Source organism: Rhineura floridana, chromosome 17, assembly GCF_030035675.1.
Source record: "Rhineura floridana isolate rRhiFlo1 chromosome 17, rRhiFlo1.hap2, whole genome shotgun sequence".
Lineage (NCBI taxonomy): Eukaryota > Metazoa > Chordata > Lepidosauria > Squamata > Rhineuridae > Rhineura > Rhineura floridana.
In genome coordinates, this window is record NC_084496.1 from 1,844,145 (window position 1) to 1,857,100 (window position 12,956).

At 46.0% G+C, this 12,956-nt stretch overlaps 1 protein-coding gene across 2 annotated transcripts in view; it reads right to left on the reverse strand.

Moving 5' to 3' along the window:
• The window catches only part of RAB26 (RAB26, member RAS oncogene family), a 112,167-nt gene that overhangs the window by 6,907 nt on the left and 92,304 nt on the right, over positions 1–12,956 (reverse strand). For both annotated transcript variants that reach the window (XM_061599671.1, XM_061599672.1), the window contains exons 6-7: positions 496–561; positions 38–94 (exon numbers count right to left, since the gene is read on the reverse strand). In XM_061599671.1, coding sequence (XP_061455655.1) covers positions 38–94; positions 496–561 — 123 coding nt within the window. The remainder of the gene's footprint in view (positions 1–37; positions 95–495; positions 562–12,956) is intronic.

Consider the following 12,956-nt stretch of genomic DNA (forward strand, 5'->3'; position numbering starts at 1 on the left):
GGTGGCCCCGATCCTAGCAGGCAGGTGACTCCTGTACCTTGGCTAATTTCTCCCCATCCTCTCGTTTCACCACTCGCTCCTGGGTCGAGTCCACCTAGGGGTGAGAAAAAGGCAACAGCGGTTTGCAGCAGAATTGCATCCTTTAGTTGCAGAGGTGGCTGGTGCCCCCAGCCTGGATTGGGGCCGTAGGCAGGTAGACCCAATCATAGGTTGAGCCAGAAGCAATGACAGGTGGAACCACCTCCTGAGTGGCTGTAGGCAAGAAGGCAGGTTGGTAGAGCAATGCCCCATTTCCCTTAATGGACCAGCTTCCACCATACAGCTGGTGTGTACTGGTCTCATAATCAGCGCTGGGGCACCCACTCCCCTTTGATATCATATCTTTTGCCACGAAAAAGCACCTGCCATTGCACCCCACCCTCATCCTGCCCGCAAACAACTTCTATTGCCACTCAGTATCAGGCATATTGTTTGGCTGCTAGGCCTGGAGCTCACCTTGTTTCCCAGCAACATCAGGACCACGTCTTGCTTTGCATATTCATGGATTTCTGTCAGCCAGGCCTAGCAAAGCAAAGAACAATGCTAAAGATCAGCAGGGCAAAAGCTAGAAACCGAAGAGGCTAGCCTGCTGCAACGGAAGCCTCAAGCCTATTCTGGGAGCATGGCTGTCCTGGCTGGGGCTGTTGGGAATCATAAAATAAACCAAAGATGTGCAGGCATCAGTCAGGTGATGTGGATAAAGTTACTAAGCAAGTCCGTTCAGGCGCTGCAGTTCTCTGACCAGCAGCTGCTGAGAGTGGGGAGGGCTCTCCTGTCGCCACTCAGAAACAACACAATATTCAACACCCAAGGAAGCAGCTTGCAATTTAAGTACAATGGCAGGCTCCACAATAAGGCTCAGAATCTAAATGGGCCGATTTCTGCCTGGGGAGGGAGCTTTGTGGGCCACGCATGTCTTACAATGTCATGCCCCATTAGCAAAGCCATCTCTCCTGCCCTGGCTTTAGAAGCTTGAATTAACGCCCTTCTCCCATGAAACCTGGTTGTTGGCAGAGAGCAGAGCAAGGGACAGGCAGCAAATTACATAAAAAGAAAACATAAAAAAGACTTAACGCTTCTCAGCTCCTGACACCATTCTGAGCTCAGCTGCTTTTTGCCCAGGCAGCATTTCAACAGGCAGCTTCTTTGTGCCCTACCTGTGCCCAGCACACCAGCCTCCTCCCAGGGCAGCAGGAAGACTGGCACACTGAAACTAGACTGCCTGGCTTGGCCTATTTCCCCTCTTATTTCAAACCTGACAGCTCCTTCCCAGGGACCTTTTTCCCCAGTGAAAAAGATGCCCATTTCTCCACTTCAAGGCTTTCCTGTATTCCTCTTTGCTTGGTTGGAGTGAGGTTTGGGAGCTGGCACAGGCCGGTTTGTTGACAACATGAGGAGGAAACTTAAAAGATCCCACATTTCAAATTGCAGGTCAGCCACAAACAGATGGCAACCACAAGGCAAGCTGCTGTTCTTTCAGGGTAGTATCCAATAATAGTCCTGCTCAAAGGAGACCCATTGAAATTGATGGGGATGGTTGACGTAGGTACCTTAATTTTAATGAGTCCACTCAGCATAGAACCTAGTTGGAGGTGACCCTCAGCCTCCAGTTTCCAAACTGCAGCAACAAAGAGTGGCCTAACTTACAGGGTTGTTGTGAAGATTACTGAGATCATCCACCGGAAGCGCTTTGAGCACTTAGGAAAAGCACTCTACAAATGTCACTGGTCTCCACCTTAGTGCTTGTATGGGGGCTTGCGGAGCTCATGCGATCTCAGCTCCTGACGCACATACGCACCCCTCAGATCAAGAGCTTCCCAGGCTGCATGGCTGGCCTCCCATCAGCCTCTACCTCATGCGCTCATGCTGGCTAGTGCTGGTCAGAACTGTCACCCAAGACACATCAGGAGGGCACCAGGCTGCCAGGCTGACTTTGGGGGCCACTTGGAGATGCCTTGCCACGCTCCAGCCTGACTTACTGTCATACCCCAAACATGGAAATGGACTGCCTTCAAGTGATCCCGACTTATGGCAACCCTATGAACAGGGTTTTCATGGTAAGTGGTGTTCAGAGGGGGTTTCCCATTGCCTCCCTCTGAGGCTAGTCCTCCCCAGCTGGCCAGGGCCTGCTCAGCTTGCCACAGCTGCACAAGCCGGCCCCTTCCTTGCCCGCAATGGCCAGCTGGGGGCAGGGCCAGATTAAGCTGAGGAGGGCCCCTTGGCTGATTCTGAGCCGCCCGCTGTCCCATCCCATCCTACCCACCCCGCTTCACCTACCTTTCCGCATTTTTTGCAGCTGCGCGCATTGCGCGCTCAGGTTTGCCATCCATCAAGATGGCTGCCAAAGTTTCCCTAAGAGGCTGAAGCCTCTGCCACCATCTTGATTGATGGCAAACAGCAAAAAACAGCAGAGAAAAAGGTAAATGAAGCGTGGGGATGGCGGGCGGTTCGGAAGCTCTTGTCCCGCGATCTGCGGCTGTTGTCCTGCTTCCACGGATCGCGGGCCCCCAAGTGCTCCGGGCCTCTAGGCTTCAGCCTACTAAGCCTAATGGATAATCCGGCCCTGGCTGGGGGGCAACTGGGCTCCTTGGGACTCTGCAGCTTGCCCACGGCTGCCCAGGTGGCAGGGCACGTCACCCCTGAGCCACTCGCTGTGGGGTGATCGTTAGTTGGCCCTTGATGCCCAGGAGACACGAGCGGGATTTGAACTCACAGACTCTGGCCTCCCAGCCAGGCTCTCCTCCCCACTGTGCATGCCCCAATGTATTAGCAAAAGAAAATGGTATCAAAGGCTACCAGGCACAATGGTTATGCTCTGGCTCTACAGTAGGCGACAGAATTCCAGTTCCTGGAAACTGCAGGAGGGGAGAATTGCTCTTGCGCTCAGGTCCTGCTTGCGGGCTTCCCTTTGGGGCATCTGGTTGGCCACTGTGAGGACAGGAGGCTGGACTAGTTGGACCCCCTTCAGCCTGATCCAGCAGGCTCTTCTGACTCTCTTAAAACTCAAAAACCCATCAGCACGGGAGACCAGACACAAGCTTGATGCTTCAGGCAGACAAGGCGAGAACTCGTTTGGCAGTTGCCAGCCATCTTTTGCCATCAGTTGCCATCAGAATTCTCGGCAGGGCGCCTGACAGAGTGGCAGGGGTGGTTTTTGGAGGCGGAAGGGATTGCGCTGATTCACCTCACTGAGCTGTGGGTCCATCACTCAAAGCCCCATCTTGATCTCCCCCTCCGCATGGGACAGAAAATCGCAACTGTTTCCTTCCACGTGAATCAGCCTGGCACAGAGACAGGCAACAGGATGGAAGTCAAGGGCCCCAATCCAGCTCCCCAAAAGCTTTCCATTTACTTAAAAGATTTGTATTTGCCCTTCATTGCCAAGAAAGGCGTCATTTCAATAATAAAACATTAAAATGCAACAACAAGAATAAGCCTCAATGTAACAGTAATTTGTGGGGAACCTTTGGCCCTCCAGATGTTGAACTACAACTCCCATCATCCCTGTCTATTGGGCATGTTTGCTCTGGGGCTCATGGGAACTGTAGTTCAGCAACATCTGGAGAGTCACTGGTTCCCCACCCTTGAAGTAAATACAGACTGAGCGGACAGCATATTGTCCAAAGGCCTGGGTAAATCAGTGTCTCTCGTGCCAAAATCTCATAAACCTAGTGCCAGTCTTCTATGGGAAGGGATGGGATTCCATAACTGGGCTCGTTTCTCCTATAAGGACATGGTGAACGGGGAGGTAGGGAGACTGCACCTTTAGCCCTCCTTGGCTAAAAGGTGTTAAGAAGTAAAGCGCCCATATTAATTATCGTGAGTATGGGCCTTATTGCAGCCCCAGACCCCACGCCTTTGTGACCTGATTATCCCCTGGGGACTGGGAGAGGTCTAGCACCCCTCCACGCCATTTCTAATTCTTTCCCTGGCCCGTCTTTGAAAATCCCAGGTCACAAATCTCCAACATCCTGCTTGTAGTCCTAAAGTTCATCATGTACAATTAAAATGATGCCTGTTCGTCAAAGAGTGATTGAAACCCTTCCCCCTTCTTTCTTTACAACAGCCTCCTCCAACCTGGTGCCCTTAGGGTGTTTTGGACCGTGACTGTATGATCGGGGCTGATGGGAGCACAGCTGTGCTGGCTGGGGCTGATGGGACCTGCAATCCAAAACATCTGCAGGGCACCTGGCTGGGGAGGGCTATGCGGGAAGGCGGGTTGAACACTTTCAGCAGGTGGAGGGAAAAAAACTTTGCCAGTACTGTACACTGTATTTCCTGCCCAGTGCACAATGACTGGTTTTTGGCACAAGATGGTGCCAGATAAACATTTCTGTACTGGAAAGAAATAATCTGTATTTGCAACATGTCTAAAAACAAGAGGCCTTGGTTGCTGCAGTTGAGAGTTGCTTTTGAGAAGTTACAGTTCCCTACTTAGATTTCTTTAACCCCAAGGGGACTTAAGTAACAGTCACCAGAAGACAGAGTTCAAATGTAGGACTCCATGCACCAACATCTGGCTCACATTTCATTCCCCACCCCACCCAGGGTCTGAAGCGTCTGCAAACATTGCTCAGTGCAGAGATTTGCAGGCACTTGGCAAGTTCTGCAGTGAGCCAACAAGGAAGCTCCATCTGTGTCCTGTGATGGCTCATTCACACATGCCCAGAGTTGACCACTTGGGGCTGCCGTCCCCAAATGATTCAACATGCATGTATGAATCCCTCAAAATGAGGTTCTAATTATGGGCTGGTTGTTCCTGCTTCTAGGCTGTGTCACTCCTACAAAAGGATCTGAGCTGTTCTCCTGACAACAACTCAAGGTGGAAAGTGCTCCTGTTGAAGGCCAGGTCACAGGTATGTCTGAATCTAAGCACAGTGCTAGCTGGGGCGGATTGATGATGATTATGATAGTTACGGTCCAAAATATCCACAAGGCGCCAGGTTTGTGAAGGCTGCTCTAATGACTTTGAAAGCGCTCTCTTCCTGCAGTGCAGCAATTAAAGATGTTACTTTTCCTACCTGCCGCCCAGTCATTTTTAATTAAACTGCTAGCTTAAATGGGAGATGTCTGCAGAGAGCAGGTAGGAGAGTGGTGCACTTAAACTAGTTAATGCACGATGCTCGGAGTGTGCCTTTCTTTGTGTTGCTCCTGATGGGGGTTATTTCAGTTTGCAGCAGACCTGCAAAAGGCTTCATGTATACGATGATGTGCTCATGATATGCACGCAGGTTCTCTGCTTGTCCCGCTCTCGGTAACATCATCAGGCTGTAACGGACGCTCCCCCTGCTGTGTCTGGGAAGTAGCCAGGCTTGGGTGAACTCCTCCCCCTACCTACAACCTCAAATTGATAGGAAGAGTCGTCCATCAATGTCGGGAGGGCACCAGGTTGCCTGCCCCTGATTTAAGGCAACAGCAAGACCCTTGTGAACTAGAGCGTATGCCTTCAAAGAGGGCTAGCAAAGGGTGAGGAACTGGGCAAGCCATTTGTACCTGCTGGAGCATCTGCCTGCTGGCTGAGCGGGGACTCTACCCACCTGGGGTGTGGATCCAGCATGCTAGCTGTTTAACTCTCAGACAGCCAAGGCACATGTGCGAGGAACTAATTGGCAGGGGACCCAGTCAGTTAAAATAAATAAATACAGAAAACACCTTGGACAGCGCTGTGAAAGTTTGGACTAAAACTCGGAGTGGATTCCACTGCCCCACTGACATTGTGTTCGGCCTCTTGCTACCAAAATGGCAGATTGTGGAATGGGCCAGCTGTTATTTGCTCAGGCAGTGCCTTTCCTGGCCTCTGTAACTATGGGTAAGCTATTTGCCTTCTGTGCCTTGGAGACCTGTTACAACAACTGCATGCTTCTCTCCCACACCCCCAGATATTTCTCTCCTCTTTCTCCTCTTGAAACATGTTCCATATTTGAGGAGGGAGGAGAATCAGCAACAGTTGAACCATTAATTTCTCCCAATTGTGTAGGATTTTCCATTGGAATTAAATTGCGCATGCTACTAATGCACCTAATTAAAGTCATTATTACACAGAAATAAGCAAGCACGGCTTGTCAGTAGCTGTTCCATGCTGTGTAAAGTCACCTTGCTTTGCCTGCTGGTTTGTGGGTTTTGTGTTTTTTTTGCGTGGGAGAAAAAGGGTTTTAATGAAGTTCCCTAATTGCTTGGCCCTGAGGTGCTTTGCCCTGTGTGCGTGCAGTACATCAAAAACAACCTTCCACTGCCCGTCCGCTGCATGGCGTATACAGAATATGCTCATAGGATCTTCATTTCCTGAGGGAATGGGGATTCCCTGTTCACTTTTGTAGATTTATATCCCGCCTTCCTCACTGTGCCCCAAAGCCTGCTAAATACAAGAAAACATAAAGTATAAACACAAGAAAACAGCATCTAAAAGCAACGCCAAGATGTATAAAATGAGGAAATGGGCTAGAACAAAGAGCAGCAATTGAACTAAAACCAAAGCCATCTGTTGAAACAAGAAAATCAATGCAAGTTTGAAAGCCTGTCTTAAAAAATCATCATAAAAAATGTATTCACTTAGCAGTGGAAGGCAATCAGTAGATGGACCTCCATAGAGAGGGAGCTCTGTCTAGAGCTTGGGTGCAGCCACTGAGAATGCCTCTAACACAGGGAAGTTTGGCCCTCCAAAGGGAAACTTTGGCCCTCCAAATGCCACTGAACTATAACTCCTATCATCTCTGGCTATTGTCCATACTTGCTAGGGCTGATGGGAGTTGCAGTTCAGCAACATCCAGGAGGGCCAAAGGTTCTCAGCACCTATTCTAATGCACCACACACCTCTGATGCTCGCAGGACGCGAATGGCACTGAGCGTTCTGGTCAGGAAAGGAAACTAAGGGCGCAATCTGGGGTGGGGGCTGAACAGACTTAAGGCAGCTTGTGCATCTTGCCAGCAGCGTGAAGTGGAGGTTCATCCTCCATTAACTTATCTCATCCTCTTTTAAAGCCATCCATATTGGTGGCCATCATTGGGAGCGAATTCCATAGTTTAACTACGCCCTGCGTGAAGGAGTCCTTTCCTTTTGTCTGTCCTGAATCTCCTAACATTGTGCTTCACTCTAGCACAGTGACAAAGGAAGAAAAACTCCTCTATCCATTTTCTCGACATTATGCACAAATCTATCACGTCTAGAGATGTAAGAAGGCAGTGGTTTCAATTCTGACCTGTATTTTTCACAATCAGTGCTGTTTCCGTGCCACTGCAGTTTGGTTTCTTCCAATTACTATGTTATTTGCCTCACTGCCCGCTATTTAATGTAAGTTGCGTAACTATTTAAGCAACTTACGTAAATTACATTCATTTCAATGTAAGGGAAATTTCAAAGCAATGTAAAAAAACCCATCATTAATTATGTATCTTTGTGGACTTAAAAAAAACAATGATGACAATGTGAATTAATATGATTCACTAGACTGATTTTTATTCTTGACCACAGATGAACACACAAACTGCAGCAAATTTCCAGTCCCTTTTCCATTTTTGTCAGAATTTGCCTAACCACATCCCTCCTTCACTCACTTTTCTTCTAAACTAAAAAGCCTCAGATGTTGCAACCTTTTCCCACGGGGGAGTCACTCCTGCCCCTTGGTCATTGTGGCTGCTCTTTTCGGGTCCTTCCCCAGCTCTACAGCATCCTTCTTTTAGGCAAGGCGACTAGAACGGCACACAACATTCCAGATGTGCTCTCCTCACCCTAGATCTGTATAACAGCATTGCGATATTGACAGTTTTGCTTTCAATTCCCTTTCCTAATGGTCCCAAATATGGAAACTGCCTCCAGTGGAAGAGCCCAAATTGCTTAATTCAAATTGCTCTGAGGCGAAATGCCAGCGGCAACGTCCACAGGAGTGGTGGCCAGGCTTGGGGATCAAGGGCTTCCTATGAAGCCTGCCTCTAGCTCTGCCTGCTCCAAATCCATCACTGGGCTTAGCAAAGCTCCCTTGTTAATTGGGCACATTTGGGAAAAGAAGACAAGAGAAGTGGCATTTCTCTTTGATGGGATGCATTGAGAGAGGAAGATGCTTTTCATCACAGCAAAAAAGAGAGTGGTCCCAGAGTATAGTATGAAGGCACATGGAAGCTACAACTTCACTGAAGCTAAGCAGGTCTGGATCTGGTCAATGCCTAGATGGGGCATCACTTAGGAATGCTGCCTTGAGTTAGGGGAAGTGCCTTATTCCGAGTCAAACCAACAGCTCATCTAGCTCAGTACTGATTGGCATCCAGGGTTTCCGTCGAGAGTATATCCTAGCCCTATCTGGGGATTGAAGCTGTGATCTTTTGCATGCAAAATAAGTGCTCTGCCACTCATCTACAGCCTTCCCCTAAAAATAAAGTAAGATGCCAGTCCTCATGGTCCTGAGCAAATGGCTGTGTTAAATGAGAACTTTGGAAGCTGCTTTATAATGAGCCACACCATTGGTCCATCTGGGTCAGTGCTGCCTAAGGGCTTTATATACTAATAGTAACACCTTCCACTTGGTCCGGTAACAAACCAGCCACCAGGACAGATCTCTGAGCAGAGATATTATATGTGCTGACAGAGTCTCACTCTAGCCAGCAATCTGGCTGCAGCATTCTGCACTAATTGCAGTTTCCAGGTCAAGTGCAAGAGAAGCCCCATATAAAAAGCATTGCAGTAGTCCAGTATTGAAGTCACCAGTGCCTGAACTACTATGGTCAAGTTTTCCTGGTCCAGGAACGGATGTAGCTGGTAAAAGGCACTTCCAGCCACTGAGCCTACCTGGTCCTCCGGTGACAGAGAAGGATCCTGAAGCATCTTCTGGCTGTGCAACGTATATTGGGTTTAAGTACAGCTTTCTTTTATTTTGTTTTCTCCATCACATTAACAACATGCAGAAGGAGTACCATGCAGGATAAAAGGCACACTTAGCAGCCCTTGGTAAAAACACTCTGACCCTCAACACTGCCTGGAGGATAATAAAAAGGTCAGAACAGCTCTGAAGCTGCTAGATAAAAAGGGGGTTCTTCTCAAAGAGGAAAAAGTTTCAGCCAACTTATCCAGGAAAGACTTTCAAAGCTGTATATCCAAGCACAACCCTTATGATATGGATGTGTCACAGACATCCTTGTAGCAAATTAATAAAAGCCAGCCTTCCCTCCTCCTGGAGAAGCAGTCTTCCCCAAAACCACCCTTGTTAGCTATCAGGGTTTATCATAATATGATGAAGGCATTAGAAAAAAGAATGTAATCCCAAGTTCGGATATAATTCCAGTAGAGATGTAACACTTAACCTCAATTTGTTGCCTTAACCATGGTTGAGAACATAACAGCCTGGTTGCTGGATTTCTATCCTGCACGTCACCCTAAAGTCACACGGTGGGTTACATCAACTACTGTATAAACATATCACAAACCAAACACAATCTAAATGCTACGAATATCTAAAACCAGCCTACAATATTTCTCAGTCTGATAAAAATGTAATTGATACCTGCTGCTACTGCCCAAAGGCTTGATGGGGAAAAAATGTTTTCAACTGTCAATGAGAACCATATAGCATAGCAGCCTGCCTGATCTTATTGAGGAGCTCATTCCAGATGCAGGGTGCCACCACTGAGAAAGCCCTGTCTGGGTTCTGGCAGAGATATTAGAGAGGCAAGAAACCTACCTAGCCATGGCTTGTTCAGTGCCTGTGTAACGTCTTCACGCAAGCCATGGTTTACAAACCCAGTTCACCTCAAACCTTGGTTAAACATTATGATTGCAAAGATCAAGAAACACTGGAATAAATTTATATCTAAAATACACAAAAAATATACACAACTTTCCTTTGAAACCAGAGATGCTAATTCAGGCTTTTTCAGCTTGAGGGGTGCAATACCTTTTGGACAACCTTCTGGAGGTCACATGCTAATGGTCCGCAGGGCCTGGTACAAAGGCAGGCAAGCAATGACTGTAAATTGCATCTTTGTCCACCTCTACTTGAAATTGACATGCTCTCTCTTTCAGTCTGATCTCTCCCCCACAAAACAGATCTCTGGTGCTTTTCCAGAGACATCTTGGGAATGAAACACATGAAATGAAGCAGTGGGTGGGAACGAAATCCTCAGAACTCCAAGCAACCTCCAGACCAACTGCAGATCAACACTCCAGTTTATAAAGGAAAGGGTTGCCACGGCTTTAAGAATTAAGTTCATGCTCACGCATTTAATCTGTTCTGGTCTCTCAAAACACCAGCAGAAACACAGCAAAAAAAAGTGCCAAGGGTTTGCTGGTTTTCTTCAGGAATGGCACACACTCGTTACCCGTTGTTTTTGTGATGTTTAAATGAACTTGTTTAACGAAATAATGCCGGTAAACTGAATGAGTTTGTTGTTAAGTAATACAGCGTATTCTATTGGTTCATACTGTGTGGACTTCCAGATATTGTGAAGTTAGCCAAAACTCATCAAGCTCAAGGATCACACTAGTATTTTATAATAAATCTCATTTTATTTACTTTTCTATAACTATGTATGTATATTAATAAATCATACTAAGAATTCAATGTGTAATCTAAGTGCAATAAAAAGGCATGATAAAAACGATCAGTAATAATCATTGAAAATACCTTTTATGCATTACTCATATTTTAAGGGAAGAATAGGAAGCATTGCCATATACTTAATCTGAGGAGGGCGTTGGGCACAAAAAGATTTTGCAAAGGGGCGTTGGGTCAAAAAAGGTTGGGTAACGCTGCTTTAGAGTGTTTTTAGTGTTTTTGTTTGCCCCCCCAGGCTCCTCCTAGGAGGAAGGACAGGATATAAACAAACAAACAAATAAATATAATAAGACACAGGAGGAGTGTGATCACTCGGCTTGCAAATTTCCCAGAGGCACCTGGCTGATGGGTGTTGAAAGCTGGATGCTAGACTAGACAGACCTTGCTCAAATTCAAAAGGGGAATTCATGTACTGCAGCACACAGTCTGCAGAAGAATTGTTCCCCATTGCTCCAGAGGAGGTTTGGGGGAGAAATTTGGTTCATATCACATTTAAAGGCAAACTTACCTAATTTGCACTTTCCAAAAATATGTGAGAATCAAAACATAGCCCTCCTTTGAAATTCACAGTTCTCCAAATTGTGCAATGCAGTTCTTCAGTCACATAGTGTGCATAAAAATGCATATATTTTTATGCATATGTATTACATTAGAGAAAATTTCTTTGCAAAAATGGGTATATTAGGCAAAATTGCATACGAAAATGTATATGTAAGGACAAATTCGCACTAAAATGCTGATGAATTTTGAAGTGGACTTAAAAAAAATCACAAAGTGATGTGGAAATGCCAAAAACTGGACTTAAATTAGAAAAGGAGAGAAGTCAGAATTGACAGATTCCCCTGTCCCTATTCCAGAAGGCAAGATCAGAACCAATGGTTGAAATAAGCAGGGAAGTGGATTTCTGCTAAATATTAAGAGAAACGTCCTACCAGAAAGAGCTCTTTGAGAGTGAAACAGACGGTCTGAGAAGATATGGGATCTCCTTCGCAGAGGCTGGGTGACCATCTGTCAGGGATGGTGCAATTGCTGACCTTTGTTTTTATCGTATTTTTAATGTTTTTATGGTGAGGTTGTTTTTTAACTTCTTGTAAACCACTTTTGGGTTTTTAAATGAAATAGCAGTATACAAACACACAAACCAACTGCAAGGTCTGGCAAGGAGCAGGCAACTGGAGTCAAAGGTCTCTTTGACTGCCTCTAAAATCCGATGATTCAATGTTCTTAAGGTAGCCCTGACTGCAGGTTTCATGGGTACACAGAACAAGCACTTTTTCTTCTCTGCCTGCAATAATAATGTTTTGGCGCAAGAGGAGAATATTTCCATCTGGCAATGATTAGCTAATAACTGAAAAGGGCTGGTTCAGGCTAGACCAGCTCACAAGCAAACATGCATCACTGATGTGCTAATCTGTTGCAAGGCCTTCTGGGGCACCTGAGCACAGATGGATGCTCATAAAACATACAGTGTATCACATACTAGTTTGCATATCAAATGAGTCTTCACTGGGCCTTCTTCCATTTTGCAGGCTCTCATCAGCATATGTAACTTGTTTTAGTTTTAAATTTTGTTGTAATTGTTTTCTGATCCCTTGTTTTTATATATGTTTATGCTGTATTTATTATGAGATTTTGAGATGTTTTGTATTTTTATATTTTGTTGTACACCGCCCAGAGAGCTAATGCTAGTCGGGCGGTATAAAAATCTAATAAAATAATAAATAAATAAATAAATAAATTTTTGTGTGAATTTTTCCTACTATACACATTTTATATGCAATTTTGCCTAATATGCACATTTTTGCAAAACCAGTTCTCCTAACAAAGTGCTTTTGTATGTTATTTTCACTAATACCTTTGTTTATATGAACGTTTTACCCTAGTATAGGCATTTTACTTGGCTGGAGACTTGCGCTGCAAAATTCAGAGAAGCGAGAACTTCTAAGGAAAGCTATGGTTTGGATCATGTAGTTTTGGAAAATGTGAATTTGGTAAGTTTACCTTCAAATGCAAACAGAATCAACTTCATTCCCTATCCCTAGTGGTGGTACTTAGACCTTCAGAGCTGGCCAAGGAAAAAGAGCTGAAGGGAAAAGGCCCTTCACAGCAGAGAGTTGCACGGAGCACTCTTTTCAAAAACAAATGCAATGTTGTGTAGAGAGCCCCAGACAATGGTGCCCAGGGACACTGTCAGCACGATTATTACCTGAAATCTGCACAGGCTGATAAGGGTGCAAATGCTAGGCACAGAAACAGGTCCTTTTAATGCAGAATTGCTTGGGACTTAAAAAAAACAGGAACAGCTTCTTCTACAGTTCTCAGGGCTTTTTTTGTGACAATACTCACGGGTACGGAGTGCCGGCACCTCTTTTTTTTTTC